At 40.9% G+C, this 19,008-nt stretch overlaps 1 protein-coding gene across 3 annotated transcripts in view; it reads left to right on the forward strand.

The window, feature by feature from the left end:
* Positions 1–19,008, forward strand: part of GHR (growth hormone receptor) — a 238,665-nt gene that overhangs the window by 211,701 nt on the left and 7,956 nt on the right. For all 3 annotated transcript variants that reach the window (XM_010957409.3, XM_045518379.2, XM_045518382.2), the window contains exons 4-7: positions 1,003–1,132; positions 9,367–9,539; positions 12,249–12,427; positions 17,358–17,523. In XM_010957409.3, the coding sequence (XP_010955711.2) occupies positions 1,003–1,132; positions 9,367–9,539; positions 12,249–12,427; positions 17,358–17,523 (648 nt within the window). The remainder of the gene's footprint in view (positions 1–1,002; positions 1,133–9,366; positions 9,540–12,248; positions 12,428–17,357; positions 17,524–19,008) is intronic.

Consider the following 19,008-nt stretch of genomic DNA (forward strand, 5'->3'; position numbering starts at 1 on the left):
TACTGTGCTTCAGTGCTCTCAGAGGGGGTTGTAAACACCAACCACCATCTCCAAAATGACCGTGGAAGTCAGAATAACAAAGAAAACTGACACACACAAATAGGCTTTGCCTCAGACGTGTCTGCTGCACATTCAGAGCTGCGGATTTCATACATGCAGAGGGGTTTGGCTAACATCCTCGCACCTAGAAGGCTTCCTCCGCCTCCCAGATTGGAATGGGTACACATATATGCATACATTGTTTAAAGTAGGTATCTATTTAATGAATTTGCCAGATGGATCTTTTAAAAGAATGCAAACATACATGACTTTTTATCAAAAATCTGTAAAAAGAGAAAAGGCCCTGTCGGGGATGCTGTGGTCCCCATGCCACATCCCTTTGGGCCGCCTGATGCCAATGTAGCCATCCGTGATGGGCAGTTGCCAGCATCAGGTGCCTGCTCAGGGTCTCAGAAGTCAGGCGAGGTCCCTCAGTTCATATGTACATGCAGCCTAGAAGTTCATGTGCATGAACACCTCCAGGGCAGCCCTCAACCAGTGGGTGTTGGGAGTTGGTGGCTAAACACCCTGGCCTCCCATCCTGGTCGAGGACACTGGGAAGACACACTCTTCACAGCTTACAGGAGGGACCTCTGTGGGGTTGGGCCCCAGCTGAATAGCACACACTCTGTTCACTGTTCTCCCCTCCCCGTCCTTCTCTCCGTCTCCCTCACTTCCAGTTCCAGGGGTCACCCTCCAAAAACAAAACACTGCCTGAACCCAAACCCTCATTTCTAGCCATGATTTCTTAAACAGGCCCTAAGAAATCATGGAAGGTATAAAAACAAAATGTTTATCCCTGCAGTCAAAGGCTGACAGGGAAATAACTGGCAAACAGCAGCTCTGAAGCTGTGACCCAGGAAAAAAGAAGTGGTTCTTCTTTATCTCTTTACATACCTGTTTCATTGGGACCATCCATTACCCTCCTGATTTCATGCCTCGCCTTTTCTTTTTATTCTGCAGATTCTTCCGGGAAGCCTAAATTCACCAAGTGCCGTTCACCTGAACTAGAGACTTTTTCATGCCACTGGACAGATGGGGTTCATCATGGTTTACAGAGCCCAGGATCCATACAGCTGTTCTATATTAGAAGGTACAGCCTTTTGACTTTTCTCTCCATGGATTTTTCTGATTAAAATGCACTGAGTCACCTGCAGTGGTAGGAATGGGAATGATCTATTTTGATGACCTAAATGTATTCATTCATTCATTTATCCCAAAAAATATTAATTAAGCCCTTACTGTATGTTGGGTACTATTTTAGGCACTGGAGATCTGGCAGTGATTACAAAAATATAGAGTCCCTGGTCTCATGGAAGCTTGTTTCCAGTGGGGGTCAGGGGAGGCAGACAAAAAAAAATTAAGTCAGCTGGTAATATGAGTTATTAAGAAAAGTAAAGCCAGGAAGAGAATAAAGTGTGCTAGCACTGCGTGAGCGTATACGTGTGCATGAGAGCGAGTGTGTGAAAATGTGAGTGCAAGCGTGAATATGCGAGAATGTGGGAAAGCAGGTGAGTGTGCATATGTGTGAAAACATGTGAAGGTGTCGGGGGGGTGTGGTTATGTGTAATATACGTGAGCAATGAAAGCGTGAACACGAGAGTGAGCACGTGTGAGTGTGTGTAGGGAGCTCAGGAGAGATCTTAAATGAGGAGGTCCTAGGAGGCCTCTCTCTGTGGTGTGTTATAGCAGAGACACAAATGAGATGAGCAAGGCCACATGAAGATCTGGGGGAAAGGCTGTCCAGACAGAGGAAACTGCAAGTGCAAAGGCCCTGAGGCTGACTGGGCAGGTGTGAGGAAAGCAGGAGGCTGGCATGGATGGTACAAAGTGGAAGGCAGGGAGGGCGACAGGAGAAGTCAGAGGATTAGCTGGGGCCAGACCCAGATGAGCCCCACCAGCCATGTCCAGGCCTACTTTCTCTGTGGTGGGAAGCAATGGGGCTTTTTTTTTTTTTTTTTAATGTGTGTTTTAAAAGGCTGTTTGGTTTCTACGTAGAAAATAGACTGTGTTCCTGTTACATTGATCACATTCAATAAGGGACTGTAATACTGCTCTCTTCCATTTTTATGAGTGGTCCTGTAAAATAACAGGGGAAGGATGAAACAAAGGTCTTGTTCCTGAACCAAATGCGGGTCCATTCACCTGCATGTAATAAATCCAATCTACTGACACCACGTGGTGGTGAAGGAAAGTGCAGCGGTTATTGTAGGGCACTGCCACGCAAGGAGTCCGGGGCAGCTAGTGTTCAGAAAGCCTGAACTCCTCAGTATAGTCAGTTACAATGTGTCAATTTCTGGTGTACAGCATAATGTTTCACACATATACATATACATAGATATATTCATTTTCATATTCTTTTTCATTATAGGTTACTACAAGATATTGAATATAGTTCCCTGTGCTTTACAGAAGAAATTTGTTTTTTTATGTATTTTATATATAGTAGTTAACATTAGCAATTCTTAAATTCCCAATTTATCCCTTCCCACCCCCTTTCAGTCATCATTCTAAGTGATGTAAGCCAGGAAAAGAAAGAAAAATACCATATGATATCACTTTTATGAGGAATCTAAAAAAAATAGGAAGAAAGAAAGGAAAAAGAAGACACTGATGAACTTACCTACAAAAGAGAAACAGACTCACAGACATAGGAAGCAAAGCATTTTTAACGGCCAGGTGAGGGAGGGCTGTCCCAGGACATGCGATCAGCTGGTGCACAATTCTCTGTGCACAGTTATCTGATTGATTGATGGTAAAGCAACAGGGTGGTGTCACAGGGGTTAACATTATCAATCCTTAGGCTCCATTAGGTCTGTGGGCTCCATGCTCATGGTCATCAAGTAGTTAATTTATTCCATTTGGTGGAGGTTTTGGCATCTATAAAACAACTCAGGAAACATGCGTCAGATACTATTACCAGGTACTTTGGAGAGGCGCTAGTGCAGAGGACATGGGGGAGGGGTCTGTCTGGGGAAAGCCCCTTAGGGTCCTGCTCAGTTATGATCTGTCAACATAATCCCTACCCAAATGACTATAACTCAATTTAAAAATGTTAAAAAAAAAAACAAAAACAAAAACAAAAACATAATCCCTACCCAAGTCATAGATTTCTTACCCCTCACCTGGCGTTACCTCCATTTCTGTTTACTCTTATGTTGTACCTTTTTCCTTTTTAAAATTTTAGGCTCACACACTCTATCCTCTCCTCTTTTCCACCCAACCCCCAGGGAAGGCCTAAACCAAGATGCAAAATTAGTGGAGACCCTTCTCCCAGGCAGATGGTGGTCATCAGTCCAAGGATGATACTGTTTGCCCTCCAGAGGAGCAGGGAAAGAAAAGGAAAATGCCTCAGGCAGTTCAGGGCATGAGCTCAGGGCCAACCAACCTACATTTCAGCCCAGCTCCCACCCTTGCTCACAGAATAGTGCTAGGGAAATTAGTCAGTCTGTCCACAACTCAGCCACCTCCTTTGCAAAATGGAGATAACAGACCTTGCCACGTGGCTTCTTGTGAGGATTTTATTAACTAATACTTGACAATACTTATCACAGTGCTTGGCACACACTAAGCACTGAATAAGTGGTTGCTGCTATTATTATTTGCAGTTTGATGATAATTTAAAATAATGATAATGTAAAATTCCAATTCCTGAGCTACAAAAGTAATTTTTGATTCTTTACTGCTTATAATTATTGGTATGCTTTAAGACCATTTTTTAATGCAGAGTTGGGTGCTTAATTCGCAAATATATACTTTGAGTCAGCATCCAGGACTAGCCTAACTCACCTTCTAGGGTTGTGAGGGGTCTCTTGGATGTCTCCCAAAAGGCACACAAAGATGAGATGGTTGGGCACTAAATACACTTTTTTTTTCCCAGTAGGGCTGATACTGCAGAGAGGTAGGGGCCAGTAGACAAAGCTGATTTGTATAAATACATTTGGACAGGAAGCTAAAACGTTTGGTAACACTTGAGTATATACTGAATTGATTGTTGAGATAATGCAGGAAAAACGGATGTGGGGCGTGAGGAGGGCCGTGTCCCAGGCCTGAGTTGAGACCCTGGGATGTGCCCCGCCAAGTGTGGGCTTTGTGCAGGAAAGAGCGAGCCACAGTTGAGTAAAGGTAGATTTACTTAGAGAGATATATTGAGAGGCAAGAGAAAGGCCACGAGGTGTGGGGGTTGCGTGCTCAGATTAGAGTGAAAGTAGGTACACACTCCATAGACAGAGTGCGGGCCGTCTCCGAAGAGGGAGGAAGAGAGAGACAGCCGACACAAGGCACCACGTTGCCACTTTTTATGGGCTTGGTAGCTTCATATGCTAATAAGTGGAAGGACCAGTCTAACTAACCTGGGGAAGGGGCTGGGATTCCCAGGAAGTTGGTTCCCACTCTTTGACCTTTTGTGGCTAGCCCGGGGACTGTCATGGTGCTTGTGGGCGTGCTATTCACCATGCTAATGTATTACAATGGGCATATAATGAAGCTCAAGATCTACCAGAAGTCAAATCCCCCACTATCTTGAGCCTCAAGGCCTACTGGGGGTTGAATCTTTCACCATTTTGATGTTAATTGCTGTATTATTCCTTGAATGGCTGTCCCCTGCCCCCTTCCTTTTTCAAAATGAAGAGTGATTCAGTAGATTCAATTTTCCTACTTTAGCTTCAGCGACTTGGAAAGCCAACTCCATAAAAACAAAATAAGTTATTTGCACAGGCACAATTAACGAAACTGAAGAGAGAAATAGCGGAGTTGGGCCCACTTTATGAAAACAGATGTTCACCACCTTAATAGTCTCCAAATTTGAACCTAAGCAAAAATACATAAACCCAAAAGGATAAAGCCTTCACAGATATATATTTGGCCCTTCTCTCATGCACTAGGGCTGTACCCTTTTGCCTCCAGGCTTTCTCTGCACAGCCCAGGCCTTTCAGCATCCCTAGTTCAAAGTCAGCTCTGTGCTAACAGAGATGCCAAGTGAGGGAGAGTATCAGACGTATTCTGAAGGATGTCGTTAATTTTTGCCCTAGTAGAATTTGGGATCCCAGGGGAGGAAATCGTCACATCCTTAAACCCCCTAAGAACAAACTCACAATTAAGGCCAACCCAACTGGCAAAATCAGTGTTTTGTGTTTTCTCTATAAGCATCTAACTGTTTTGAGTATCTTAGCCAAGTAGCATGTGCACTCAGCCCGGTTTATCTGGGAAGGGTAGATCCGAGGGGATTAGAAGTATCAGGAACACACAGCATCACGACTGCTCCGGAGTACAAATGTGCTGGCTCTGCATTACCCACTTAAACAAAGAGGAAAATACAAATGCACTTTCTGCCTCTTGTCATTGTTTCTTAGAATTCAGTTCCCAGAAGGCAACTTCTGGAACTATAGAATCATGACTCCCCATCCCTGACACACAAATAAAATAGTGACATGATGTCATCCAGAACCTTCAGACGGAGGGATGGGGTGGGGGTGCATGTATTCCCAGCCTGGCCTTCGAAGCTAAAGCACAAGGAAATCTAAACGCGTCAGCCTGTCAACAGGATGGGCCCAGGGGCAGCTGCAGGCTGGGCTGGCTCTGCTCCCAGCCAGGTGAGCTGGGAGAAGAGGCAGCCAACTCAGAACAGTCTCTGCCACCCTGTAACGGAGACCGTGCCAGATTCAGCCTCTGAGCTTGGAGGGGACTCAGCAGGAATGCACATCACAGACCTGGCAAAAAAGGGGTTCTGGGAGCCTGTCGGGGTGCTCTGCTGTCAGCTCCTTGCCTGCACATGCCTCGTCTTCATAGAAGCTTGTATGTGAAGGCTAGGTCCTGAGTGCTGTATCCCCCTCCCAACCTCTGCTATCTCCCCACCCTGTCCCCCCTCAACAAATTATCCTGGCTTTTGAAAAGAAAGTTTATTTCCCATGCAAGGTTACAGGGGAAATTAGAAAGGAGAAAGAGCATTGTTAACTTTCTTTTCTTTTATCTAAGGAATATGTTAAATTTTAAGCCTAAAACATGTGGTATGCAGGTAATGAAAATAGTTGCCCTTAAAACGTAAATTATATATTTTTTTTTGACCTCTCTCCCAGCTGGTTACCTTTAGGTAGAAAGCATTTGTTCTGCTCTTTATTCTGATTTTTTTTTAATGGAGGTCCTGGGGATTGAATCCAGGACCTCGTGCATGCTCAGCATGCACTCTACCACTGAGCTATTCCCACTCCCCTATTCTGATTTTTATTGATATGTTCTTTCTACAGTTCTTACCTCTATTTCACAAGCCAGTCTAGGAGCAAACCTAAAACACCTAAGTCTTGGGAATAAAAGGGAGTGGCTTCCATCAACTAGCTTTGGTCATCTGTAGAAAAATTCAACCCAGTGAAGGCAGGTTACAGAGTATCTGCTTTGTGCGTCCATTTGGTTTTTGGTCTAAATTTAATAGTTAAAAATAAGCACTCAATATGCATCTAAAATAAAATTCAACTTCAGTTGGGGTGCAGCGGGTGGGAGTTGTGTTTTGAACTAACTCTTCCAGATGTGCTTAAGATGAGTGCTTTAAGTTGTTTGTTCCGTGGAGCTAATGGGTTGGGGATCATCTGAACAGCATTTTTCATATAGTCCTCATGGGGGAGTAGGGTGCTGACAAGTCCAAGCTGAGAAACTGTGAAATACACAGAGCTAACGTCCCTGTTACGAATTCAGGCCTGCTAAGCACTGGCCTGCATCTTCAGAATGTTCTAATACTAACTTGAGGACTGTCAGTCATGCTAAATATATTTGCCGTCTCCTCTACTCATATGAAAGCCTCCTTCCCTGGGCAATCTTGTCAAATCATTCTCTTTAATATACTCTTATTTTAGTTTGAAAGTCAAGATAAAATAAACCATACAGTAGTTCACTGACCCACCTATCCATAGTTTTTAACCTTTTTCCTATTATTCTAAACACACACACATACATACAATTTATCCTTTCTTCTACCTTCTATGCACTTAATTTTCCCATCAGGGATGACGCTCCCTGTCATCCAAGGGTATGCAGCTTAGAAGGATCTCAACCAGAAATTAAGCAACAGTCCACTGTCTGTGTTAATCCCAAGTTCTTTCCAACAGCTGATGAGCAGCTGTCTCAAGGACCCCCTGATATTACACAAGTTTCCTACTAGTGCCAAACAGACCAGCGTGGGAAACAGCTGTAAAGAAGGAAATGTGTGTCTTCTCCCAGCTCCTCATCCCTTCCTTCCAGTCCCTGCCTTCCCACAGCCTGTGGGGTCCTTGCTGCCCACTGCGGCCCAGCCCCCAGGGCGATGCTCACGCACATCCAGGGTCTGGCCTGCCAGCCCCAAGCACCTCAGCCTGCACAAGTTCATTCCTACCTTCTCCTTCAGCCACAAGTTACCTAGCTTTTTGTCTCCTTGACTTATAACCCCCCTTCTTGGCTGATAGCCTTGTGAATAGTAAGTGAACAATGCATTACCCCATCTAAGTAGCAATTCTAATTTAAGAAAGTCTTTCCCAATTATTCCATTGCCTTCTGTTCCCTCCCCCACTTTCGTTTCCCTATTGCCATCTGGTAAACTTTGAATGATTGCTAAAAACACCACCTCCACGTTGAAGCTTTCCAAGAATAACCAGAGCAATTATTCCTTCTTCTAACTCCAAAGGAGCCTCATGAGCACTGTCTGTGAACGCTTACCCACGCTGCTTTGTAAGACGGTATATCAGTCACTCCCCCAAGGCAGGAGTAAGTCCTCAGATACACATGAGTCCCCCATAATATCTTGCACAGTGTTTTATAGACAAGCAATGCTTATTAAGTATCGATGGTCGGACCAAAAAAGAAAGCACTCAGGCGGTAATTTCTGAGTCACCTTCTAGCCTGAAGGTAGAGGTCAGCTCTTATTAATTATATCCACACAGCGCTAGTACCAGATACAGTGCTTATAGAGTTAGTTGCTTGCACAGTAGGCACCCAAAGGTGGCTTGCTGAATTCATTCGGTCAGACAGGCAGGTGGAAAATTGGAGGAGAGCTGTGTCACGTTCTCTCACATGTCGGTTCAGTTCCTGCTGAGGTGGATTTGCGTCTGAGCCATCTTTTGACTGCCCTGCATTTTGGCTCAGGTCCCCGTGGCAGCTGCTCAGGGAAGATCCTTTCCCCAAAGTGTAACATCCTTCCACAGTGAACTTCCTGGTATCTCTTTTCCATGCAACATACATCCTGCTGTTGTTTTAAGTCATCTGAGTAAATGATGCTTTCTGTAGAGTGGGATGGAGGTGAACAACAATATGGTGGAATTTAAACATGGAGATGTGGCTTTTCTGATTACTTCAGTGTTCTCCATGTGTCCACCTATCCTCCATGATTTGTTTGTTCTTATGTGATCCAAGATAGAGGAAAAGATGGACTTCTTTTCTTTTGGAAAAGAAACCAAAAAAGGAACTGATAGGCAAACACATTGATTCAATTCCTTCCATTTTTGTTTTCCTTCTTTTTTTTTTTTTTTTTTTTGACATAATTAAATGTCCATTCCTATTTACAAAATAGGAAAGAAAAACGCTTCCTCAGCTTGAAATTTTTTAATTGCTAGGTTCATGCCCTTTGTCTCTTTCATGAGTGGAGTGGGAAAGGTGAGGAGTCCCACATTTTGTAAAGGTAACCTGGATGTCCAGCATATTTGAAATGTTCTCCTGGCTCTTCATGTGCTTAAGGAAAACCTCAGGAATGTGGCAGGGAGTTCAAGGCATCAAGAAAACTCCCCTAAACGTCAGACAGCTCTGGGAAGAGGGACACAGGGTGCAACAGTTCAGAGTAGGGTGGTAGCTAATTTTCCATTTCAGGTCTCTCCGAATCTCAGCATCACTCAGCCTGGAGCACACCCTCGGTGTGCCTCCTCAGTTTCTCCCACCATGAGTTGGGGAAATGCCCAGGTTTAAAGACTCAACTCTTCTCTAGGAATCTCTATAGTTTGGGAGTTGACTTTCTGCACTGTTTTAATAAAGAAAACATTTTTAAACCTCCCTAAGCCTTAGAACCCTCATCCGTAGAATGGGGATGATTAAGTACCTACCAATAAATCACTTAAATTAGGGGCTGGCCCATTATATGCAGTCAATGAAGAGATGCTTTTACTATAGGCAGACATACCAAATAGCCTCCTATCGGTCTGCAGACACTGGTCTTCAGTCCATAGAGGTGGTATTTCTTGGCAATGGTGCCACTAAAATACTTGCTCATTAAATATATGTGTCTCAATTTATTGAATCTGACTGTCAGGCACCTTGCTTTGACTTCAGCTATGGCATGATTTGGGGAACAATTCATCCTTTTTTAACCCTCCATTTCAGGAGCACTCAAGAATGGACTCAAGAATGGAAAGAATGCCCTGATTATGTCTCTGCTGGAGAAAACAGCTGTTACTTTAATTCGTCTTACACCTCCATTTGGATACCCTACTGCATCAAGCTAACAAGCAATGGTGGTACTGTGGATCAGAAGTGTTTCTCTGTTGAGGAAATAGGTAAATCACAGGTTTGTGTTTTATTTGACATGGCTTTAGATTAACTAAGTGGGGACGGCTGCAGAGTCCAAGTGTAGTGCATGCAAGGAGGAAGACTTGTCATTGTGCTCTGTAGGTGGATGGAGGTCTGCTATATGGCGTATGAGATCAGCTGTGGAACAAGAGGGAAGGGACAGGGGGAACTTCAGTTGGCTCTAACATAAAATAATCTTGCAGTAAATGTTGTAAGAAAAGAATAGAAGCCTCATGGCATCTTTTTCTTGAGATTGTATTCTTGTGTCCGCTACAAGGGACAGACTCAATGCACTCTTAAGTTTCCTTCCTTCCTGATTATTTGTTATGATTATTATAGTCAGATCAACTGAAATACACTGACCCCAATGTCTGTCATTGCTATAATAAATGCCTAGATTTTCTTTACCACAAAGCATAAATAATAATTCTGGAATTTTACATGGACAAAATAGCCAAAATCGGTTTAAACGCATGTTTATAAGATCTCAAGACAAACATTCGAGATAATCAGCTCAATGAACTAAGTGAAAGATCCAAGCAGTTTATCCCTTGCCCATTATGAGGACACAGGGGAAATGAAACAAAACAATGATAATTGGAATATTCATGTTTATACTATAACAGTATAAACAACAAAATAGAAAGAATCAAAGAAGGAATTTGAGTAGCTGACTTTGATGCCTCAAATCTATCCACAAAGCTCATGTGTTGCTTATAGGAATTCCTTGGAGCATCTCTGCAATGTGTTGTTCTTGTATGTGGTTTCCCGGGCATCAGCAGGCTGGAAGAGACTGAGGGAGTGTGGGTAGAAGCTGCAAACAGACACGAGTACATCTGAAAGCCTGACTGTGAGGGAGGAGACTGAGAAAACTGTAAAAGCAGAAAAGAGAACCTACCATAAGCTGGGCATTGTGCTGGGTGGACTGGCTACAGAATGAATGAGATTTGGCTTTCTTCTGGAGTGGCATTGGAAGCCTTTGGAGGGCTTTAAATGACGAGTGATATGACCTAAGTTAAGTGTGAAGATAACTACCATGTTGACAGTTTTGAGGATTGTATTGAGAAGAGACTGAAGAGGGCACAAGGACCACAGGAAGAGACTTGTTAGGAGGCTAACACAGAAAAAAAAAATTATAATGGCTAAGACCAGGTTATAGTGGGACAGGTGATGAGAAGTGGTTGGATTCTGGGAATATCTTGAAAGTACAGTATAGCTGACAGAATGTGGAGTTGCAAAAAACAAAGTCAAGAAAGAGTTCATGGTTTTTGTCTTGAGCAACAGGAATGGAGGAGAAATTGAGAAACTGAGGACTGAGGAGGAACAGAGTCACCATTAACAGAGACAGGGAAGGTGAATGAGGAATAAGTTTCAGGCAGAAGACGAGGGGCTTGTTTCAAAAGCATTCAGTTTCAGGTGGTTTTTAGGCATCTCAGAGTTTCTCACATCTCAAAGTGTCGATTAAGGCATGTGGAAATAAGCACAGAAGTAAGGGAGAGGTGATTATTATGCCCTTAATGGTGGTACTGAGCCTTCTCAGAAAGGACCTTGTTCCATATTCTCTATTTAAAGTAGACAGGGAGTTTTGTTTTGTTTTGTTTGTTTGTTTGTTTCCTGTTGTTTTGCTTGTTTTGTTTGTTTTATGAGGGGGAGGTAATCAGGTTTATTCATTTATTTATGTTTGGAGGGGGTACTGGGGATTGAACCCAGAACCTTGTGCATGCTAAGCATGTGCTCTACCACTTGAGCTATACCCTGCCCCCAAGGGAGTTTTTTAAGATGTAACATGAGTAATAAGTTTGAGAAAATTTTCCATTAAAAACATTTTTATGGCTCAGGCACATAAAGGGTTAACCGTTGGCTTTTAGAATTCATCAATCCCAGACAAATCAAGGAAAATGAGATTTAACTGTCATGTGGCATACATAGCTTAGCTACTTTGCAGATCCTTCCAATTTAATTTCCCAAATGGGGTTGTGATTAGTCAAATTTGGACTTTATTTTTTAAAAAGTAGTGTCCACTGCATAGTGGTCAATAGCATGCAGTTAAGTAAAAGGCAGAAAACACTGAATCATTACCATTTGAGAGAGCAGTGTAGTGCCTTCTTTCATAATCTGAAGAAATGATCATGTGATTAGGAAGACAAGCTCAGGAGTATTTACTGAGTGTTCTGAAGGACTGTACTTGTAGCAGTACAGAAATGGAAAAGATAAGAAATAAAAAAGGGAAATGGAAAAGACTTTGCCCCAGGTCATATACAGCTTGGAAAAAAATTGATTTCGCCACCGCTGGTTCCAAAACAGCTACATGCTTAAATACCATAGGTCCTTCTGACTCTCTGTTCCTTTGGTTTCAAGTTAAAATGAATTCCTTTGCCAAAAATCCCAAAGTATTAATCCTCTCAGAGCCAAAAGAAATGTAAAACATGGCAGATCTTCAAGAACAGTTATAGATCAGATTTTAAACTCAAAAAGGAATTTTTTTAATCGAGGCTTTTTTTTTAAGTTAAACACTGATCATCCTTAAGTTAAAAAAATGACACTCTCCCATAAAGTGAGAGTATCATCATAGGAATATTGAAAGAATTAAGAATTTGAATAGTAAAAATGTGTAAAGCAATTTTGTCTCTCCAGAAGAAACCACTCCATCAGTATCAAGCTGTGTCTGTGTACTAATTCTCTGCTGAAATGCACAGTGCAACCAGATCCGCCCATTGGCCTCAACTGGACTTTACTGAACATCAGTTTAACGGGGATTCATGCAGACATCCAAGTGAGATGGGAACCACCACCGAATGCAGATGTTCAGAAGGGATGGATAGTCCTGGAGTATGAACTGCAGTACAAAGAAGTAAATGAGACCCAATGGAAAATGGTAAGATATCATTACACCCTTTGACTTTTCTTTTTATTTCAACAACCCCCTCTCATTTATAATTCGACTCTCTTTTGACCTAATATGTCATTCCCATGCTATCTGCTTTCTAATTTCTTATCTGGGGAAAATGGATGTCATCAGTAAAATATTGTCTTGGGATTCTTTTGAGACAGCAGGTGCTTACATGGAGCTTTATACAGAAACCTATGGGAGAAAGGAAAACTATGTCCCCAGTCATCACTGGTGTCCGGTTTGACTTCAGAACAATAGTGTATACTCTGGCCACTCAGCTGTCTTTGAGGATGTGGCTAAACATGCAGAGAGTTATGATCAAAGTCAACAGTGAACTATGGCTAAAGATTGTCCCATAATTTTAGTTGCTACTATTCACAAGACCTCATTAAAGTAAGTTCTTGAGTGACTCCAGGAGGGAAACAGAGGGGGAATTTAGCCTCTAGAGGTTTCAGAAGGGTGTTTTCTTACCTACCTCAGGGGAGAATCAAGCTAAGAAGTTTTATGTAGGCAAGTAGCATGGGACTGGTTGATCTCTGAACTCCCCACTTCCTCGCCAAGTGAATGGGAACTGGGCACTTAAATTCCACATGGCACACAACAGGGAAAAAAAAAAAAAACAGGATTATCATGCTGCTCCCAATGTAACTAATTCTAAATCAGTCTAACCACAGCCACGGCCCCGGCCAAGCCAAGTGGTTTCTGGCCCGTCACCAGGTCGTGCCCAGCAGCCTGGTGTGGCCTCACTCCCAAAATTTTGGGACACCAAGCCCTGTCCATTCAGTGAACTGCTGAAAAAGAAGCCAGTTTTGTCATTAGAGGAAAGTTAAGTTCACGGCAACTTTAAACAGTTAAATATTGGGCTTTGAGGTTCTGTTTTCAGAATCATTTAATTTAGGTATCTGTTCCGTAACTTGGTGCAGAAAAGCCTGGCCGAATGCTGGGTCAAACAAGGCTTGTAAATTCAAGCTGCAGTCAAACATTTATTTAGCAACCAAGTACTGAAATAACTACTGTGCACAAGGCACCATGCTAGGCACCCCAGGGCAGCTGTTCCCAAAGTGTAAACCTGGGACATTTTCAGGGAATCTACAAGGTTAAGCGTTTTCATAATAATACTAGAACGTTCTTTCCTTTTTTCACTGTGTTGAGATCTGCACAGATGATACGAAAGCAATGGTGGGAAACTTGCAGCTGCCTTAGCACAAATCAAGGTGATAATTCCAAACTGTACCAATAGTATCACTGTATTCTCCGCCGTGCAGTCCCAGTAAAGAAGAGGGGAGCAGGGCAGGGGGAGGCAGCTTCACGGAAGAATGTCCTTGATGAAGCTGCGCATGTTATTAAGTTTATTAAATCACGACTTCTGGGTTTGTGGCTTTTTAATATTCTGTGCGGGAAGCACACATAAAACACTTCTGCTGCATCCTGAGGTACACATGGTCGTCTTGAGAAAAAGCACTTCGATGGCTGAGTCACCAGCTGACCTCACTGCGTCTTGCATAGAACACCATTTTTACTTGGAAAGAACAACTGATAAACTGATAGATGGTTATTCATATTTCAGTTGGCAAATATTTGGCAAACATTTCTAGAAAAAAAAATGAAGTGAGCTTATCACTTCAAGAAAAACAATTGACAGTTTTTGCCAGTGGGAAAAAATTGGCGCTTTCAAGGTCATTTAACCTTGAGAATTTTGGAAAACTTGCTGTGTGCAGCTGTGAGCTTGGTAGCTTTCCCAGTCTTTGAAGACTTTCCTGATGAGATCAATGGTGATATTAGCAAAAGTGACTTTTTTTTAATATTGTATAATGAAAAAAGTGTGAACATTTAGGAAATCTGCACAAATCAGTGAACAGTATTTTCCAAATGACGGATACATGATGTAACCAAAACCATGCATGAAGAAATTATCCATCCAAAGTACTAGATGGAATGGTGGATTTTAATATAACAAAGCGTAAAAGATTCATTGATACGGTTTCAGATTCCACATTGCAACTAACCTTTAAGAAAACACCACTTGTTGAATTTTATTGTAGTGTTAAAAAAGAATATATACAATTATCTAAAAGGGCTATTAAAATATCTCCTCCTTTTCCTCACTATGTATCTGTGAGACCAAGTTATATTCATGCACTTCAACCAAAGCTCCACATCCTAACAGATTTAATTCAGAAGCAGGTGTAAAAATACAGCCATCTTCTATTAAGCCAGACGTTAAAGAGATTTGCAAAAATGTAAAACTGTCATTTTTCTCACTATAGTTTTATTGTTTTGGAAAGTATAATTTTTATAAAAATCTGTTAACATAAAATCCACCTATTCTTAAATTAGTATTTTTTAATTCTCAGTTTCAGTGTCTAGTATGGCAACTGGTGATAGGTACAACCCAAATAAAACCCAAATCTATAGGATTTTCTCAGTCATTTTTAAGGGTATAGAGGAGCCCTGAAACAAAAAAGCTCAACAACCTAGGAAAAGCAAAGATGTAAATCAGAACATTAGCACACAGATTTAGTGATGATAGCTTCAACACTGAAAAAGTCCATGTTGTGTAGTTACGTTCCAGCCGAGGCACCGAAGCACACCCTAAGCCACGTGCATGGGACATGGGACTCAGCCAGTGATTCAGGGCTGCATCCCAATGTGCCTTTGTTGCACTTTTCACTGCACACCTGCTAAATCTCATTAGCGAGTCCAGATGGGTCAGTTAACTGTACTTACCTTTTATGAATGAAGTTACAAATTCATGATATTTATAACTCTGGTAATTTGCAAGCATCTCAGAGTTATCATGAAGCTTAAGCATATAAAGAAGAGACGTTTATAAGTTAAAGGGGAAAAGGCTGATGTTTGTTGCTTATATCTGGAATTCACGTTACCATTCGACAATATTGAATTTGGTATTACTATGCCTATTTTTTATTTATTGGACACACTTTGGATATAAAAGTTCTTCTAATGACCATGTAGTTGCTTGTAACTATTTACCAGCTAAACCAAGTTAAGAACTTTTTTTTTTTTTATTTTAAAGACATGGGTAGCACAGAATTATCCACAATGTATGGGCCATCTCTTGAGCAGCCCCTATATACCTGTTTTTGTGCTGGGCTTTGGAAATATATAGAAAATGAAGGTATTGTTTGCCCTCAGGGAATTTGCAGTATAATGTATACATTTGCATAATGAATTAAAAGAAGATACAAATGTGTATTACCTGGCAAGATGGAGTAGGGAAAACTGCCAGAAAAGATTTCTTAGGAGATCAGCAATACCTGCCCTGAGGATTAGCCAACAATAGGTGTTCTCTCATAGACAGGTGGCAGGGGTCAGGGCGGGTATTAGGGGATGTGAGCCAGTGTGAGTTTGGTACAGCTGCCGTGGAGGGTTGAGGGAAGATGGAGAGGGGGACATAGGTGAAATCACTGAGGGCCCCTTTTTTGGTTTTATCATCAGTGAACTCTGTAAAGAAATACTATTGGGTGACAGTCACAGAGAAATTAAGGCTTCAAGAATGGAAACATAGGCTTTTTAAAATGTTTTAAGAAAAATAATAAAAAGTCTGATATATTCAGAAATATTCTAAGTATATAAATATTCCATAGATTAAGAAGCTTCTATAAAAGATTGAACTAATCATCCTGTGTACATATGGGGAAAAAAGAGGTACTTTGTGAGTAGAAATTAACTGAAGTGAAAGGAAAATGTTTTAGAAACTCAAGGCCCAGCTTCTGACGTAATAAAACAAATTATGAGCATCTTATTTATGTGAAAAACCCATGCTGTTGAAAAAGAGAGTGTTCCTAGTTTTCTATAAGCAGGAACCAGATAATTCTACCCAAAAACATATTGGATACCTGCTTTGAATATTTGACTTGGAGGAAAACAAAATCATTAGTTGGGTTTACCTCTTTGATAGCAACATGTGTTAAAAGTCTAATAGCCTCACCTGCCCTTCCCTGGGAAGGTAAAGGGGAATATCCTGGCCTTCGGGATTGTGGGACCTGGTATTTGTTACCAAAGGCCTCCAGTGACTTTTCACAGATTTTGAATAGCAAACCATTTTGAGGTGGCTTTAAGCCTTATAGAACAAGCTGATAGAATTGTTTGCAAGTTTTATTAAGACAACTATGATTTTTTTCTAGGACACTTTCCAATTCTGTGATCTTATGAATGACTACCCAGACTTTCCAAAGAACAGATGTAGGTATAGACATAGGAAATATGTTTGTTTTTCTGTTCTGGTGTCTTTATATAAAAATGTAATACCCCAAAGAGTAGGCAATGTATCTGTAATCTTCCTTGTAGTTCTGCCATTCTCTGTAATAATTCGGTGATTCTTTGATCTTAGTAGAGTATCTGACAGCTTATGCAAAGGTATAGCTGCATTTCTTTAAACAAGTCTATCACATCTTTGGGTTTCTGCCAAAATCTGAGGACTACTATCCGTTTAACAAAATGACTCTTTCTAGAGTTATTTGCCTTGATCTTTCTCTAGCAACTTCCACCAGTGCCTTTTTTTTATTGAAGTGTAGTTGATTTACAGTGTTAGCTTCACGTGTAGAACAAAGTGATTCAGTTATACATATATACTTTTTTCAGATTCTTTTCCATTATGTTACAAGAAGTTGAATATAGTTCCCTGTGCTATACAGTAGGTCCTTGTTGTTTATCTGTTTTATATATAGTAATGTGTGTCTGTGAATCCCCAACCCCTAATTTATCCCTCCCCACCCCTTCCCCTTTGGTAACCATATTTGTTTTCTATGTCCGTGTCTCCACCAGTGCATTTTAAAACAGTGCCTACTTTACAGAAATTCACTTGGAATACAAATGGAGAAACACCTTATAGAGCTTACTGCATTGAGTTGTTGACCCTCTAACCAGTGAGTTTTATATTTTGTCTTCAAAGATGGACCCTGTATTGTCAACATCAGTCCCAGTGTACTCGTTGAGACTGGACAAAGAGTATGAAGTGCGTGTGAGATCCAGACAACGAAACTCTGAAAAATATGGCGAATTCAGTGACGTGCTCTATGTAACACTTCCTCAAATGAGCCCATTTGCGTGTGAAGAAGGTAAACCTAAGAGATTAAAATAGCAGCCAACATGGTTTTTGTCAATATACAGTGATAACGTTCACTACATTGTTAGGGAGTTGTCCAGATCGATACCTTGGCATCAATTGTCAGGATGAGAGATACTGAGCTCACTGTAACAGGTGTCAGCCATTACAAAAGAGGAAGGAGGATTTCGTTTTTGAATTATTCAATTTAGGAGAAGTCGTGAGGTAGGTACAAGTTAAAGAGGGAAAGACACACTAAGATATTAATGGGCAGGTGGCTACCTCCAGATAACAAAATTTCAGGAGATTCTTTTCTTTATATGTTTCTATATTTCTGATATTTTCTCTGAGTTTGATATGCATTTATAAGTAGAAAAAAAATTATTCAAATGCATAGTAAAGAAATTCTGTATCTGGATGGATGGATAGCTATGTGGTATCTAAGAAAAAGCCTAATATTGAAGCAGCATGTGTAGTCAATGGCAGGTGCTTATTGGTTTTAGAAAGTTTAGGTGTGGCTTGAGCTGGAGGAAGGTTTAATAAGCAGTGTGATACTTATGCTTAAGAGTGACATGGACTATTTGAAGATCCTGCATAAGAGAAATCCAAAGATAATTAAAGTTTAAAAAGAGACCTATGAATTCAGAATAAAAGAATTTAAAATTTTGGATACAGAAATAAAGGCTGCTTAATAATGAATAGTAAGCATATTAAGTATCCTCTATAACTCTTCTCCATTAGAAACAGACTCAGAGGCCATATGAGGGGCTAAGCTTTGCTAATGAGTTAAATTTATATTCCTGCACTCACGGTGCAGGTAAGATCTGTGATACTATATAACAGGAAAATGTCTATAACACCAGTTTTTTCCCTAAGCTTTACTCAACAGGCTTGTTGTTTCAAACAGCATCTGATATAGTGAAATTCTGGTTTAAAAGTACACTTGTCACATGCCCTTTAAGATTATTTGGACAGCATTTAATTCACTTGATTTTTTAATGACTTTTCCTTCTGCATTAAGAAAAACTCTTATCTTCCTGAGTGTGTCATTGATATAAGATGCAATATAGTATCCTTTCCCACTAATTCTTTATAATATGCATAATATCTCCCTTGAGTTTAATGAGAGTAAGAAAATAAAAGAATATTACAGCATAAAAGACTGCTTTAAATAAAGCAACATTAAGGTAGAGTCCACCTTAAAATCAGTCAACCTCTGCCACTGTGGTGCTTGTTCTTAAGAAATGGAATAGTTTTACAGATTCCCACAAATCTGCCAGCAATTATACTAAAATCTGAAGATGAGAGTCCTAGTACCGATCTTCTTCTGTCAAAGGCTATTTCTTAAAACTGAAAAATACACCCTGCATGTCTAAAAAGTTTCAGTAATAATTCAAAAATAAAACTCTGCCCCCACCTTTGATAGATCCTCAGTCTGGGAGATTAAAAAAATCACCACACCTGAAAAAAAAACCAGTGGACATTATGATTATGTAGG

This window comes from Camelus bactrianus, chromosome 3 (assembly GCF_048773025.1).
Source record: "Camelus bactrianus isolate YW-2024 breed Bactrian camel chromosome 3, ASM4877302v1, whole genome shotgun sequence".
NCBI lineage: Eukaryota > Metazoa > Chordata > Mammalia > Artiodactyla > Camelidae > Camelus > Camelus bactrianus.